The 16301-nt window shown below is 43.5% G+C and overlaps 1 protein-coding gene across 3 annotated transcripts in view; it reads right to left on the reverse strand.

Annotated features, from left to right (window-relative positions):
* Positions 1–16301, reverse strand: part of ZC3H13 (zinc finger CCCH-type containing 13) — a 57216-nt gene that overhangs the window by 26916 nt on the left and 13999 nt on the right. For all 3 annotated transcript variants that reach the window (XM_066582061.1, XM_066582053.1, XM_066582046.1), the window contains 8 exons: positions 11006–11145; positions 9416–9573; positions 7810–8007; positions 6110–6286; positions 5289–5596; positions 4203–4655; positions 3198–3371; positions 1843–2329 (listed from right to left, as the gene is read on the reverse strand). In XM_066582061.1, coding sequence (XP_066438158.1) covers positions 1843–2329; positions 3198–3371; positions 4203–4655; positions 5289–5596; positions 6110–6286; positions 7810–8007; positions 9416–9573; positions 11006–11145 — 2095 coding nt within the window. The remainder of the gene's footprint in view (positions 1–1842; positions 2330–3197; positions 3372–4202; positions 4656–5288; positions 5597–6109; positions 6287–7809; positions 8008–9415; positions 9574–11005; positions 11146–16301) is intronic.

Here is a 16301-nt window from a genome sequence, read left to right on the forward strand (position 1 = left end):
CTGCATAATTCTCCTATGTTAGTCCCAAAAAAATTCCTCACTAAGCTCCGCGGGATCGTACTGCGCATACTGTGGAGGGGCACTACACCCAGGATTAAATTGGACACTTTGTGGCTCCCGTCGAGCGGAGGGGGACTAGCCCTACCACACTTCTATTACTACTACCTGGCCAGCCAACTGGTATACGCGGGATGGTGGCTATGCTCGTCAAATTACAACCCGGCAGTAGGCCTGGAACGTAGAATGGTGGACCCGGCTCAGAACTACTGTGTGGCCCCTCATCTTCAGTCGGCCCTCTACCCACTCCCATGCTGGCGACACTGGAGGTCTGGCAACGGGTCACGAGACTGTCCACTGCAGAGGAGACTGCGCGATCCCCACACACTCCCCTCTGGAATAACCCCAAACTGCCACACTTCCAGCGCTTCCCGGAGTCCGCCTTCTGGAGACGCCGGGGCCTCAATGTCCTCTCTGACATAGTCAGCGAGGGCAAGTTCTGCACCTTTATGCAGCTATGGATAGCCCACGGCCTGTCCGAAAACTCCTACTTTAGGTACTATCAATTGCGAGATGTAGCCAGGGCTCAGTTTGGAGGTTTATCTATCCCGCTATCCATGACACGGCTGGAGACCCTGGCGCAGATGTGCAATCTTGTCAAACCGCTGTCGAGTTTTTATGCCCATACAGCGCGACACCTGGCCCCGCTAGGCGAGAGGGCCGTACAGAGATGGGAGGGGGACATCCCTGACCTGACCTCAGGGGAGGATGAGGATATATTGGGTGGTTCTGGTCCCCTCCTGGTTAGCGCTAGAGACAAGCTCATCCAAGTTAAGTTTCTGCACCGCATATATTATACCCCCTCCAGGGTGTGCACTATGGGCCTGCTCTCTACTGCAACGTGCCCACGATGTTTGGTGGCGGATGGGACGGTCATGCATGTGTTTTGGGAGTGCGCGGTCCTACAGGAATATTGGAGAGACGTGCTTGTCTTCATGGAAACGCATCTAGGGGCACAGAGGATCATGCATCCTGGAACGGGTCTCTTTGGGCTTGTGGGAGACCTGCCGGTGGCCGCAGCAACACGTACACTATACAAGCTGCTACTCTTCTATGCAAAAAAAGTGGTCTTACTTAATTGAAAACACCCCGGGAGGCCGACTAGGAGCGCATGGGTCCGGGTCGTTAATGCTGAAATCCCAATGTACAAACTGATATACATGGCCAGGGGGTGCCCTGAAAAATTCAACAAGATTTGGGATAGCTGGGTGAGTTGCCCCGCGACAGCGTCGGGAGAGCCAAGCCAGGTGGGGGGGGGGGGTGGAGTGAGGGAGAGAGAAGGATAAAAAGAGACACCTGTTCAATCTGCTTTCTACGATAAAACCCTATGCTCAGAAAACTATTTTTTTCTCCTCTATTCCCACAGTTCTTCTTAAGAGAGTCGCGCCAAGGGGTTGGGTCTAAGTTTAAGTTTTTGCTTTCTCTCCTGATTGATCACAGTTGATCTATTCAAGGTTAAACTACTGTTTAGCAATAACTGATAAAGTTAAGAGTTTAAAGGGGGGGGGGGAAATAGGTGTATGTACGCAGGCGAAGGTTATCTCTACCCTGTTTTTCATGCAATGTACTATCTGCTGAATCTGACACCTGCGGTGCCAGTTATCCATGTTTATATGCTTGTTAATTTCTGGCTAAATAAAATTCCTTTTAAAAAAAAAAAAAGTGTTCGATTTCTCGCAGCGAAAATCTAATCAATACACTGTACCTATCAAAATCAATAGCCTCTCAATGTAATGTACAGACTTGCCAGGTTCTCCATTCTTGACCATGTGACATGATACTCACTTGGCTTTCCTATCTTCATGGAGTTCTTTCTGACTTCTTTCATCTCGCACATCATCCCTTTTGTCTCTGCGATCTTCTCTTCCTTTATCCTTTTCCTCCCAATCTCTAGGACGCTCCCTCTCTCTGTCCCTACCTCGTTCTCGCTCCCTTTCCCTTTCATGGTTCCTTTCACGCTCCCGTTCTCGCTCTCTTTCACGCTCTCTCTCTCGCTCCCGTTCTTCTCGCTCTCTTTCCCTTTCCCTCTCTCTTTCACGCTCTCGCTCCCTTTCTTTTTCTCTCTCCCGTTCACGAGCCCTTTCCCTTTCGGATTCACGCTCTTTTTCTCGCTCTCTTTCTCTTTCTCTCTCTCGCTCCCTTTCACGTTCACGCTCCCTAGCCCTGTCATCTCTCCTATCATCGGATCGATCTGCTCTGCGCTCGTCTCTCCTTTCTTCTCGTTCATCATCATTCCTTCCCCGGTGTTGTGTTGGCGATGTTGCTCTTTGATCTACAATGAAAGACAAAATATAATTAACTAATTTTTACTCACAAATCAAAAACATGGGGGATGTGTAAAACCAGCATTTTTGTATGTATCCAGCTAAATGTATTTTCTCACTATCACTACTCACTATGAAAAAACATGCAAGTAAAATAAAAGGAGAAGCACATCATGTGCAAAACTGTATACACAAAGTACAATCTGCTGGTTGCTGCAGATGTTACATTCCTCTATGGCGGTTGTGCTCAAGGCGTTTATGCTTTATAGAGTTGGCTGCCAAAATGTCCGGCCTGGTTAGCAATTTTCTTGAGTCCGTTCTTGCAATCAATGGTGATAGAACAAGAACTAGGTCTTTTTCGGTGCTGTCAGACAGAGTTGTGGTTTAAAATACTCTTATTTTTATGTATCAATTAAAGTGCTTTTCAAACTCTGTGGCAGGTTTGAAAGGAGTTTCAATTAAGAAAAAGACAAAAGAAGGATTTTAAATTGCAACACTGTTTGAGGACAGCACTGACAAGGATTGAGGTTTTATTCTATTACAATTGAACTACTGTTATATGCCCTTTCAGGACATATTGACATCAGAAGGAGTTCACTACTTTCTGAGGCCGAGCAGGAAGCCAATATTAGTTACTCAACATGTCCTTCTACTAAATAGCCATCCATTGATCTGAATAGCTGCCATTATGTAGTACATTTCCCTAACAGCAGGGAATGAGCATGCAGAAAACTGATGACTTTCAAGGGATTTCAGAAGAAGGGCCCAATGCAATCAGTTGGTCTAGCCTCTATCGAAAAGGAGTTATCCTAATTAAACAACCCCTTTCATATGACATCTCCTGAGCCAAACATTCTGAAAAGTATTGGTATATACCCCTCTCTCGTTCACGCCGTTCTCTGTCCCCATGTCTACGATCAAATGAGGAGTCTCTCCCCTGTTCGCTGTTGTCATATCTCTCGCGTTCCGTATAACTGCTCCTTGAATCCCAGTTGTCGTGGTAACTGCTGCTGTGACTATCCACCTGAGAACTTCTGTTTCCGCGACTGCCTATTACAATGGAAAGGATGAGAAAACTTGTGAGACCTTAAGACGTATAAACTGCATCACTTGTTCGTATATGCAAGAAGTTAAGATGTCATGAACATTGTATGAATGTTGGCCAAATCCACAGATTTCAGTGGGACCGCTCAACCATTTAATATGTATTCGGATATCTCAACAGCAAATGCCAGGGAAGAGAAGGATCAAGGGCATTTTCAATTTCAGTATGCTTGATCCTTTGTTCACAAGGAAATCGCTGGCTAAGAAAATCAAAACATGAAACCATTAAAAGATCTATTTTTTTTTTTTTTTTTAAAAAGGGAGCCAAATCAATATAAAAATACCAGGGTACCAAAACTAGATGAATCGTTTTGGGAACTGCAATAGGTTGTATGTAAAAAAAAATTAAAAAATACAGCAACACCCTCCCCCCTAATCAGGAAGGGAGGAGTCAGCTGCCAAATCTCCCTACGGCACCGACAGGTTATTCATAATAGCTGGATTAGTTAGAAAAGACATACAATCACTCACAAAGTAGGTAAGTATCCAATGGTTAAAGCTATATAAGAGTGGCTATATGGGGTCGTCTTCAAGTGCTAGAAGGCTCTTTAAGAAAATAATCATAAAAGAGTGGTTGCTGAGCACAGTTATTGGCTGCAGTCCCTGTGACATCTTATAAACCGGGTGGGACTGCAGCTGTCAACAGAGACTGGAGCGGAGGAAAAAGCGCTAGACACAGCGGGAGCTGGGAGAGGAGAGTATATCGCCATTTGTTATTTTAACGCATAGGGAAGGGGTTGTCCAGTTTTTACAACCCTGAACCCCTTTAAAGAATACCTTTTTCAGGAGGGTCCGGTGCTCGCCCTCGTGCTCTGCCATTCCGATCATTCCTGGCCTCACTTCTGGATTCATTTCGAGTGTCATTCCTAGAATCATTTCTTGTGTCCGATCTTGAAGATTCGTCTCGCCCGTGGCTTCTTCTGTAACTACGTTCCTCATATTGATCATCTTTCCGGTGGGACTCACGGTTGTCTCTCTCTCTATAATCATGAGTGTCACGTGCAGAGCGCGAATCCTTCTGCTCTCTGCTTTCTTTAGTGTCTCTGTAGTCACGAGTATCTCTAGTCTCACGGCTCTCCCTGGTATCCCTAGTCTCTCTTCTGTCACGGTTATCTCTGATGTCTCTACGATCTCGACCGTCACGAGATTCTCTTTCATCTCTATGGTCTCTAGAGCCACTTGCCTCCCTGTCATCTCGTTCTCTTTCCTTATCCTTTCTTCCTCTGCTATCTGAAAGAAATAATGCAACAAAAAGCTAATCATATAAGCACATAGTATCAAAACCAGAAGACTGAAGTTAATTACCTTTAATTCTTAACCATGTTTCAGCAAACTATCACAGAAGACTTTTATAAAAGTTTACACTTTGCATTTAATGCAGTTTTTTTTTCTTCCTTTTATCCTTGCTTATGCAGATGACCATGTTTGGGACCCATGTCGCACTGATCCCAAATATGGTTACAGCATGTCACTGGGGCTGTGCTTACCTCCATACACTTTGCACGTAAACTAAAAATAATAAAACAGAATAAGTCACATCATGTGCCACTAAGTGTTATCTATCAGACAGGGTTCTTCCTTGGAAAGCATTCATATGGCACCGATTTTGCTGCAGATTTCACCTTTCCAATTTAAGCAGTACAAGCTGTGATAAAATGTGCAGCAAATCAGCAACATATGAACACACCCATGGAAGTGCTGAAATCAGAAGGTAAATGACTAGTTTTACTTTAGGCATTGTATTACACTTTCCATATAACGAATAAAACTAGTCAAAAATCTGGGGCATGTGAGAAATACAGCGAGGAATTTTTACTTAAAAAAAAAAGAAGCTCATATACAACATGTATACAGAGCACATACCATCCCTCCGGTCTCTACGCCTGTCTTGCGAAGCAGATGCCCTTTCCCTGTCATGCCTTCCTTTTTCCCTGACTGGGGATCGATGTTTGGATGGACTCCTCCGCCTCTGTGGTGACGATGTATGGGTAGCATATGGAGAGGATGATGAGCGCCTGGCGGATGGCGAGGAGGCTCTTTGATAGTGAGGAGATGGAGATCTCCTACGACGAGGCGAGGGAGAATGTCTCTGAATGGATGAGCCCGACTGTGAAGATGGAGAGTGATGTCTTGAGGACAGAGGAGAATGACGACGTGCAGGAGAAATAGACCTGTTGAAACAAAGAACAGATATCAAACTTACATCGTGGAATTCTCCTAGAAATAGACAAAAGACTAGTAAAATTACAATGAAGTGAACCTATATACTAATTAATATCGTTTATTTTACAATTTCAGGAGTAAACATTCTTAAAAGGGTGTTTTCAGAGGTCATTGGTAGCAGTGGAGGCATGCAGTCTACAGAAAACTCCTTGTTGCCACGATGCTCCCCCACGGCCACTCGCTCCCAGTTCTCTGGTTTACAAGTGCTGCAGCAGTCACGTGGGTTTACCTACATGACCACTGCAGCAAATAGAAGGCCCAACATTAGAAGGCCATGTGACAGGTTTACAAAATGTGACAGGGCCTTCTGGCTGGGTGACATCAGCTACCAAATGCTGCGGAGGCGGTTCGGCATTGCGGCGAGTATATTTATATAGTTTTTAGCATGAAAAACCCAAAACTAGATAACTCAGAAAACCCCTTTAACTGAATAAGAAAATTCAAAAATATTAAGTCTGCACCTGCGGGAAGGTGAAATTGCGTGTCTGTGAGATGAGGATTTCACAGGTGTTGGTGAAGATGTATGTCGTCTCCTTGAAGGAACAGGTGAATACTCTCTTGAATGGGAAGAATTGCTGGGAGAATGTTCAGGTGGACTTGGTGATCGCTTCTGCCTGTGAGATCCCTCAGACAGATCCCTAGATAGAAAACAGAACACCAGAATATGGTTCAGAAAATAAATATCAACTCATTGAGTAACAGCTAATAGCTATGTATAAAAAAAAAAAAAAAAAAAAAAAAAAAAAAAATCGAAGACAACATGATTTTCCTCTGGGTCAAAGTTAAAGCTACCAAAAAAAAAACCCTATCTTTAGATTCACGGGCAAAACTCCAATCTGCAGAAATTAGCTAAAAATCTATTAGGAAAGATCTTTTTGAGCAATGGGGAGATACCTACTGGCAGCACATAATGGCCAGAGCATGGGCCAGCTTACTGTTTGACAGCTGCTGTGGAGTTCTCGCTAAAGGTGCGTTTAGATGGAACCCTTATGATTCAAAACGAGAAAAAGTGAACGAGAATCGTTCAGTCTAAACACGAGCCAGTGACTGAATGACAAACGAGAATCATTTTACGTTCGTCTTTCATTTTATGCAGCCTTAAAAATAATCGTTGCCCTGTTTGCTTATCGTTCGGCTTCAACAGCAGTCGTTCAGTCCCTCTTACTTGCTAAAAAGGAACGAGAGTCGGCCTGCATAAGCGCTGACATCACTGCTAATGAAGTTAGCGCTTGTGCAGAGCGTTTAGACAGACTTTCCTGTTGAAATCCACAATTTGAAGCAACAGCTCGGGCAGCATGCAGGGGTGATAAATACAGATTGTCTGTGATGTGGCAATAAAGCCTATCACAGCAACGTTTCAGTTGTTAGGCCTTCTCAAGCTCAATGGTAATATAAATCACATGACAATATATAGTGATCCACATATGCTTAGCAGCCAATACATACAATACCCACCCCCTCGACAGGTGTTACAAATGATGTACATAAACATAACATTTACTGATGCTCCACCATCTCTCTCACCCGATCCTGTACTTCTGTCTTACTCTGGCGTCTCTAGAGCCTATTGTGCATGCATGAATTCAGATCCTCTGTGCTTGTGGATTCCTTGAGGGGGTGTGCGCTTGGACTCGCCCTATTTTGCTCTAGCTGTTGCATTCCCAGCCTGACCCAAAGTGGGTATTCCACTGGTGCTGCTAGCACAATCTTTCTCTTTTTGCCTAGACTTCACGGTTGGATCATGGGCTTCTCACTCAGCGCTTCACCTATGTGAAGCACTGAGCGTTTACACTGAATGACAAGCCAACTATCCAGCGATGGATTTTATGCTGACTTAAAGTCAGCAATAAGAACTTGAGCGATTTGTTTGCATTTACACCGCAAGATATCGCTCAAATTTGCCTCTCTGAATCAATTTTGAGCGATAATCATCCTATGTAAATACCCCGTAAACAATTCTCATTTGAACTAGTCTAAACAGGCTGCACAAGTGCGAACGAGAAAGCCGACATCACTCGTTTGTTTGCTCATCTAAAAAAATCATTATCCAAGGTAATCTGGGATCTTCCCAGCAAGAGGCGCTCTAACTGTGCAGAGACCCGGCTCGGTGTACAGACTGACTGCAGGATTCGGCCGTGCACAAAGCAGAAGAAATGCTCACCTCTGTCTATCTTTTTTGTCTCTGTGTTTTTCAACCTCTCTGCCCCTTTCTTTTCCATCTTTCACTCTGTCCTCCATTCGATCCTTCACTTTGTGTTTATCTTTGTGCTTCTTTGAGAGCAAAATTTCTTCTTGAGCAGGTGGAGGGGGACTTGGTGTACGAGGGCCTTTTTTCTTGCTTTGTGATACCTTGGAATGTCTGCAACAAATGACAACGGTTTCCAATGAGTGCTGCTCATCACCGAGCATTTAGAAAACATTCTAACTGCTACTAAATCATATAAACCATTGTGTAGAGATCACTGAGCTCTTAAAGACGCTGTGAGAAGAAGCCTGTTCCCTTATCTTATACACACCAAAATCTACTAAAGGATATTGAATCTCCTTTTTAAAAAGCTGAAACGATGTACATTTGTTATTTTTTCACTGAATTCCTTAGAATATAATTTTTATTAATAGACATAAAATATGTGACTAAGCTATAACAAGACAAACAAAACACATGCAAATCTACCACCCCAACACAAAATACTGAAAAGACGGGTTTAGATAGTATCCCCCAGTACAGACTGGACTAGAGGGTGTACCCCCTCAATAGAAGCCTGCGGGAGCTGTCCCTGCGGGAGACCCGCACGAAAATGGAGCATGGTCCATTTTTTTTCATGCTCCATTTTTTTTTTAAAATCCTTTTTATTGACCATCCGCGGGTATTTATCTACCCGCAGGTGGTCAATGCATCCCTATGGGATGCGGATCCACATGCGGGTCATCCGTTGCGGATCCTAATTCATAATTTGCCCGTGGACATGAGGCCTAAGGCCTAAAAGATGTGTCCTGGGACCACTAGTAATTAAACAGGATTCTCTTGGCCCCAATTTGGGACCACGACGACTGTGCTGGAATGGCATTAGTGGAAGCTTCTTTCAACCACTATCTTAATAAAGGGCTGATATTGCTGCACTAATATATCCCTCAGTAAAAGCCATCTAATTCATACGATTCAATTGTGTCCTATGTCACTAGGAAGTTTCTAAAGCATAAGATTCTGTCACTAAAAATAATTCTAGTTCGTATGTTTCAATCGCTGAGAAAATTCTAATTCATACGTTCCTATCAATCAGATTGATTCTAGTTCATGCGGTTCAACGAGTTTCTGTTGAGTATTCAACTTCATCAGGAACCTTCATAGAACCATTTTCTTGCAGTTGGTTTACACCTTAATCTGCAATGATGCTAGCACAGAAATACCAGAAACAACTGCCAAAATCACTATGTAAGATGCGGTAGTCATACAGTGTGTCCTCCGTGTAGGAACCCTGGTCCCTAGACAGTCTGCTAGCGCAGGTAGAATAGGACAAAGATTCTAAGATAATTGCCCTACCTATACAAATTACTTAATAATGCCTTTTCAGAATAGAACAAGGTCTATCGCTAAACACTGTAGTGGTCTGGTCTAATGACCTGAGTTCCCTAGAGTTACTCCCCAGAACTAAATAGAAATGCCCAGAGATTCTAGAGCCCCAACCACAATAAAATCAAACAGGTCTAGCAGAGCCTCCAGCCTTGAAGATAGACTGGAGACCAATTAGTGTAATCCTGAAACTAACCTCACTGGTAGTTCAGACGGTGGCGGTGATGTCCCTGTCACCGCCTTCTTTTCTTTCTTACTTGTAGGATTGCCAGATTTTGGACTTGATTTCCGTTTAGGAGACTTGCTGGATTTACTTGGTGAAGGAGACATTTTCGCTATAACTTCAGGTGAAATCTACAAGAAAAAAAAAGCTGCATTTTCAACAGGAGAATCTTTTGTATACACTATTTTTGTTTTACTTTATGCCCACTTGGTAGACACATGAAAATGAGATTTTTGTATTTACTATAAAATCTCTTGCCTTGTTCACTGGAGGACCATGACTATAGCTCCCGTCACAAGGAGGCGGACACTAAGCAAGAAGGTGTTAGCTCCTTGCAGCTATATGCCTCCTGCAGGCACTAAGCTAATCCATTTGTATGCAAGCAGTGTATGTAAAGGTACAAGAGGTGGAATGAAGCATTAAACATTAACACATTGAACTGTAATACAGGTCAGTGGCAAAGGAGAAAAGGACCAGAGGGACGACCTTAAGCCTGGGAAATGCGGGAGTCAATGAAAGTGCAGGAAAAGAGCACTCAAAGCAATTAATGGAGGAGAAACACAGAAAGTACCTCCTGCCAGCAGGGCACTAGGATAAGCTAAATAGAGTCTGTAAGACCGCCCGCTGAAAAGTGGCAACCTATAGGTCAGTCTAACCCTATGCAGCAGCCACCTGCAGGTGAAGTGCCAGGCGGCTGGGAGCGGAACTTACCACACAGTCCGAGAAAGCAGCTGGAGAAGGAAGGGCACAGCATGTCCAAGACTCAGGAGAGGAGCCATGCTATAAGAGGGAGGGAGGGAGAGACCACTCCAAGGAAGGACATGTGAAAGCATAGTGGGGGTTGTAGTAGGCTAAAAGGGGAGGTGAGCAGACTCCCATCCTGTGTATGAGGAGGGAGAGGATAGGAATGAGCAGTGGAGAGAATACTTACCACAGAGTGAAGTATACCTAGGTATCTGCAGGAAAGGACTCCAGCAGCGTGCGCCCCAGTACTAGTCTAGCCTTTATGGAGGGAGTGCTCTCATTGGAGGGGGCACGCTATAGCTGGCAGGTCATGGTCGGATGTAGGTATATACTGTTAGCCCTCCTCAATAGGGTAACAGGGAGAGTCTAGTGCCTGCCCTATATTCCTGACTGGTAACAAAGTTGTGCAAGATGGGTATAGCTGGTAGGAGGAGCAAACACCTTTTTGCTATATCCATGGTCTGAGAGCCATGTCCCCCAATGATAAGAATAAGAAAATTAGCATTTCCATTCTATTATGAAAGAATTAAAAATCTAAAAAGACTGTGTCAGCTTAATTTTATATATTGTTAAAATCAAGTTGATACAAAAGAAATATTGCCACATGAGTAGGTGCTAGAAAATATTCATTTGTAACAATGAAAATTAAGAGTTGTACCAGAATTACAAGCCATCACCTATCCACAGGACTGAGGATAACTTGCTGATTGGTGGGGGTCTCAATGACTGGAGCATTGCCGATTCCTTTGCACTTATTATGGTCATTTTCTGCAAAGGGGTGATAGGATGCCGCACGCAATTCTAGGACTTTACTCTTACCTCTTTTTTTATTACAATCTCTTCACGTTTTTCCATGTTTTCCTGCTCCAATTTCATTAGTTCACGTTGTATCTTCTGACGTTTCATTTCCAAAGACAATTCATGGTCATAATCATAATTAACATCACCATTTTCTGAATCTAGAATAGAAATAGTGAGAATTGGTGCAAAATAATTATATATTTTTAAGAACTATAGCAAATGTATAACAAGGCAAACACCATGTTAAAGGGTTGTGTTATCAGAGATATAGTAATACATGGTGCCAATTAACCCTTTGCAATCCAAGTTGGGATTCAGGGTTTCCCAGGGTTCTTTCTCTTTCTGCCATTATACAATGGCCGCCATCTGCTGGCTAGAGCCAGTACTGCGATATGGGACATGCTGGAGAGGCCCCCGCCAACAGAGCGGCCAGTAATATACAGTAAGAATACCCTGCTGGACGTCTTCTGACATCAGAGCTGTACAGCCTTCAATCATAATGTCTTCAGATGTCAGACAGTGGATTGGAAAGGGTTAGGAGGGGCTCACTGTTCTGTTCATAAAGGACCAAAGTGCGGGCCCTTCATGAAGTGCATAGGCCAGTATAGGACATATATAGACAAGGGTTGTCTCATGAGATCACTGTCAGAACAAAATCATCCTATTAAAACATAAGACTGTGCGGCTTTGAATTTCATCCATGTTCATCTGTTAGGTTTCATCTATTAAATGAAACGTAGATAAAACCATATCGCTGCTGCATTGTAGTAGCTCAAGAAAAAGATGCAAACATGAAACACTGTAACAGCTCGCTATTATTCACTGGTTTACAAGCAGAGCAACAGCACACTGCACTATATTAAGCAAAGCAAGCCAAGTTTGCAGGGTCAAGTACTTGCATAAAGTTGAAAATGTATGTTCCAAACACTTTCCCTAATTCACCATGCATGGCTTTTACCCAATAACATGGTGATCGCCCCGAAAAGGACGCCCCACTTTCCGATGATTCACGATGTAAGCCTTATGCCCTACTGTCAAAAGGCCAGTACAAAGTTTATAGCCAATTCTACTGGTGAGATCCCCACACCTACACAAATGTCATCCAGTGCACCTTAACCTCATCGTCCATTGGAAAGAATGGAAAAACACATCTCCACCAATCCACCGCAAAATGAGTTCAAAGACGATTAAATATTATGTTCAGCACTTGTATAGAGTCACGGGTCACATCAAATATTCTCAACGTGGTAGGCTGACAAACATAAGTTTAATGGATACTTCCAGAACGATAACCTATCATGTCACAAAAGCTGTGTCCCCAAATATCGTGGAATTTGTCGTATTTCACAAAAAAATTTCAATAGACAATAACGGGATCTTCCACATGGATGTGCAGCAGCAGGTCACCATGAATCAGAATCTTTAAGAGTGCGTTCACACTAAATCTACATCAAAATCCACACCATTTGATGCCGGTTTTATGCAGATTTCACCCCTACAACTGAACTTAAATTGAACGGGTGAAATTAGCTGCAGAGACGCACCCAAATCCGCTACGTATAGAAGTACCCCCAAGCAGCAGAAAAGGAGGGAACACAAGGAAAGACACATAGTGCACTGCACACAGCAGGTCTATTCTAACAGTACATACAGTATATGCATTTTAGTGATTAACTTTAAATTGGCTCAAACCTTTTAAGAGCCTATTGTTCTTAAGTAAAAAGAAAAAAAAAAAGTTTTTAATGTCTGGAGCCCTGAGTAATGCAAAAGTATACCTAACAGCGGAACTACAGAGTGCTAGTTCATAACAGGAGAACAAGACAGGTTCCCACAATGAAAGACTGAGTAGGATCCTTTGTCACTCTTTAGGTCACAAAAGCCACACACGATGTACATATGCCTTTGTAGGCTCATTAGAATAGAGCACAGCGGGCGCACCACAGTTCCCTAGAATTAGCCCATGGGCTAAGAACTAAACTGGTGATTACATTCTGAACATATTGCTTGCATGCTCTAATTCAGACAGCGAGTACAGATCCACCTACTGTGCAAGAGAGCTTGTGGCCAACTACACTTAAAGGCAAGAATAGAAGTGTTCATCGACTCAGCTTCCTACTTCTAAAAGTTGCATTAATGAGTTAGAAAGAGGAGACAATTCTAAAGCAATATTGTGAAGCACAAGCACTTCAGCTATCTATGGAGACCTTAAATGCTCCATTTTCAGTGGGCTTTGAACTCCGTGGGGGTGGAGGTAGGGGTGGGGAGTCCACATAATGCAAAGTACAATTGGAAGAATACAAGAATTTACATAAATAAAGAGTCCCCAAAGACGCTTTACAACTCCTCAGCCATGCTTGTAAGATTACACTTCTTATTCAATCATTTTCCAGACTTGCTATCTGGACTAGTAAATTATCAAAGTTTAAAAAGTAATGGTAGGAGTTTAGTATTATTAACCTACGGCGGGGCTCCAGGTCTCTCAGCTCTGTGGATGCCTCCTATCAGTAGCTGATCGGTACAGATGACTGCCCCCTAATAGCCAAGTGAAACGTGACTAAATGCATCAGTGCTCCAGGTGATGTACAGACCCCTTATGTGAAGCTCTGCCCTTGCAGAGCGTTTCAGTTTTTTTAGGCAGCTTCACAACAGATGACCTCCCAGGTATGTGGATTTATCAGACAGAATTGCACCAAAACTCTTGTTGCGAGGCTCACAAATCTCACGCAAATAGGAACCCCATTCTTTTGAATGAAACTATATACATGAACGAAGTTTTCATGGACCGCAAGAAAAAAAAAAACAACTAAAAAAACATGGCTTGCTCTAATTTTTTGCGTCCCTCAGAACACATCGCCCATTGATTTCAATGGGAGTTTTAATGCATTGCTGGTTCTCGTATGCGATGCGTGGATTCCCATTAAAAAAAAAAAAGGTAAAAAAAAAATCAATGGAAAACACTTCTGATCCTCTATCGCACATGAAAACTCGCGCAAGAGGATCGACACTTCAGATGCAATGCGTTTTTGCCTGAAAAACTCCATGCACTCACGGGTACCTCATATCTGTATATTCACAGATATCGGCTGTTGACCAGCTCAGCTGTAGGTATAGTACCCTATCTAGATAAAAGAGGGCCAGACAATCGTATTAGAACAAGAACTTGTATCGGTTGTGTTACTCCTACTTTTCTCATGTCTTTAAGCTTTTGTAAGCAGAGTCCGCATTCAATTATATAAATAGTAAAAAGATTAATACTGAACGTGTTGGCCCTATAATAAATAATGCAAGAAAAAGTATAGATAGTGATAAGGAGAAAGCAAGTCTATTAAATCGTTTTTTCTCCTGTATATTTACAGAGGAAAATGAAATATCAAATGAGATGAAGAGTGATAATGCAAACTCTCCACTCTTGCCCAGGAAGAAGTGCAGAGCCATCCTAAAAATGCTAAAATGGACAAATCACTGGGAACCGATGGTATACACCCCTGGGTTTTAAGTGAAATAGGAAATGTGATAGACAGATCCTTGTTTCTTATATTTAAGGACTCAATAGTGATGAGGTCTGTTCCACTGGATTGGTGCATAGCCGATGTGGTGCCAATATTAAAAAAGGGGGTCAAAAAGTCAACATGGAAACTACAGGCCAGTAAGTCTTACTTCTATTGTGGGTAAAATGTTTGAAGGGTTTTTTAGAGATGCTATACACGAGGGGGTGGGGGGAGGGAGAAAGAAAGTCATCGGGCGGGACATTGAATAGTGTTGAGGAAAATTTATTCTTTTTCATATACTTGGTCAAGAAAGCGAAGCATTCGTTGTAATGGAAGAAGTCATCAAACCTAGTAGTGTTAAATACGTATACGAAAAATGTCTTTCGGTTATGGTAAACAGTTTAGAGATGAGCGAGTATACTCGCTAAAGGCAATTGCTCGAGCGAGCATTGCCTTTAGCGAGTATCTCCCCCGCTCGAGACTGCAGGTTCGGGTGCCGGTGCGGGGGGAGCGGTGAGTAGCGGCAGTCAGCAGCAGGGAGTGGGGGGGAGAGAGGGAGAGAGAGATCTCTCCTCCGTTCCGCCCCGCTGTCCCCTGCAGCTCCGTGCCCGCTGCCGGCACCCGAACCTGCAGTCTCGAGCGGAGGAGATACTCGCTAAAGGCAATGCTCGCTCGAGCAATTGCCTTTAGCGAGTATACTCGCTCATCTATAAAACCGTTCAATAAGCAATGTTTTATAGTTAAACTTTGCAATTTTTTTTTTTTTTTATATGAAAGCTCCTAAAAACCCTTTTGAACATAATGTTACCAGTCCACAGTGCCGCCCCCTTGGAAACTCTATATGCCACAGGTTTCTTATTTCATCTCATGGCAGATACAGCCCTGTGAGTCTGGACCGCTGGCATTTGGACCAAGCTTTGCCAGTTGAACAATCCTGCCCTAGTCACTGCATAGATTTAGATTTAAACCAAACTAACAGTAACCAAATCTTTGAAGGGGTTTTCCCGGAAGCACAAAACAAAGAATATTGTCAGAACACGGAACACATTGCTATCTGTATTCTGAAATCTCTTTTTCACACAATAGAATATACATTAACACGCAGCAACGGGGAATCAGGAGACAAATAGGCCTTAGTCTTCCTTCTATGGGCTGGCAATGAACGTCACCCTTGCGGTGCTACACAAATGTTTTCATCTCTTGAACAAGCCATGGAGAAGAAACACTTAAAGGGGTTGTCTCGCGAAAGCAAGTGGGGTTCAGCACTTCTGTATGGCCATATTAATGCACTTTGTAATGTACATCGTGCATTAAATATGAGCCATACAGAAGTTATTCACTTACCTGCTTCGTTGCTGGCGTCCCCGTCGCCATGGTGCCGTCTAACTTCGGTGTCTTCTTGCTTTTTTAGACGCGCTTGCGCAGATGGATCTTCTCCCTTCGGCTGGTCTCGGAAGCATCGGCGTTTTGGCTCCGCCCCCTTGTCGCGTCATCGCGTAGCTCCGCCCCATGACGTGTGCCGGTTCCAGCCGCCTGATTGGCTGGAATCGGCACGTGACGGGGCGGAGCTACGCGATGCCGCGTACAAGGGGGCGGAGCCAAAACGCCGATGCTTCCGAGACCAGCCGAAGGGAGAAGATCCATCTGCGCAAGCGCGTCTAAAAAAGCAAGAAGACACCGAAGTTAGACGGCACCATGGCGACGGGGACGCCAGCAACGAAGCAGGTAAGTGAATAACTTCTGTATGGCTCATATTTAATGCACAATGTATATTACAAAGTGCATTAATATGGCCATACAGAAGTGTATAACCCCACTTGCTGCCG

The sequence above is a fragment of the Eleutherodactylus coqui genome, chromosome 1, assembly GCF_035609145.1.
Source record: "Eleutherodactylus coqui strain aEleCoq1 chromosome 1, aEleCoq1.hap1, whole genome shotgun sequence".
NCBI classification, from domain to species: Eukaryota; Metazoa; Chordata; class Amphibia; order Anura; family Eleutherodactylidae; genus Eleutherodactylus; species Eleutherodactylus coqui.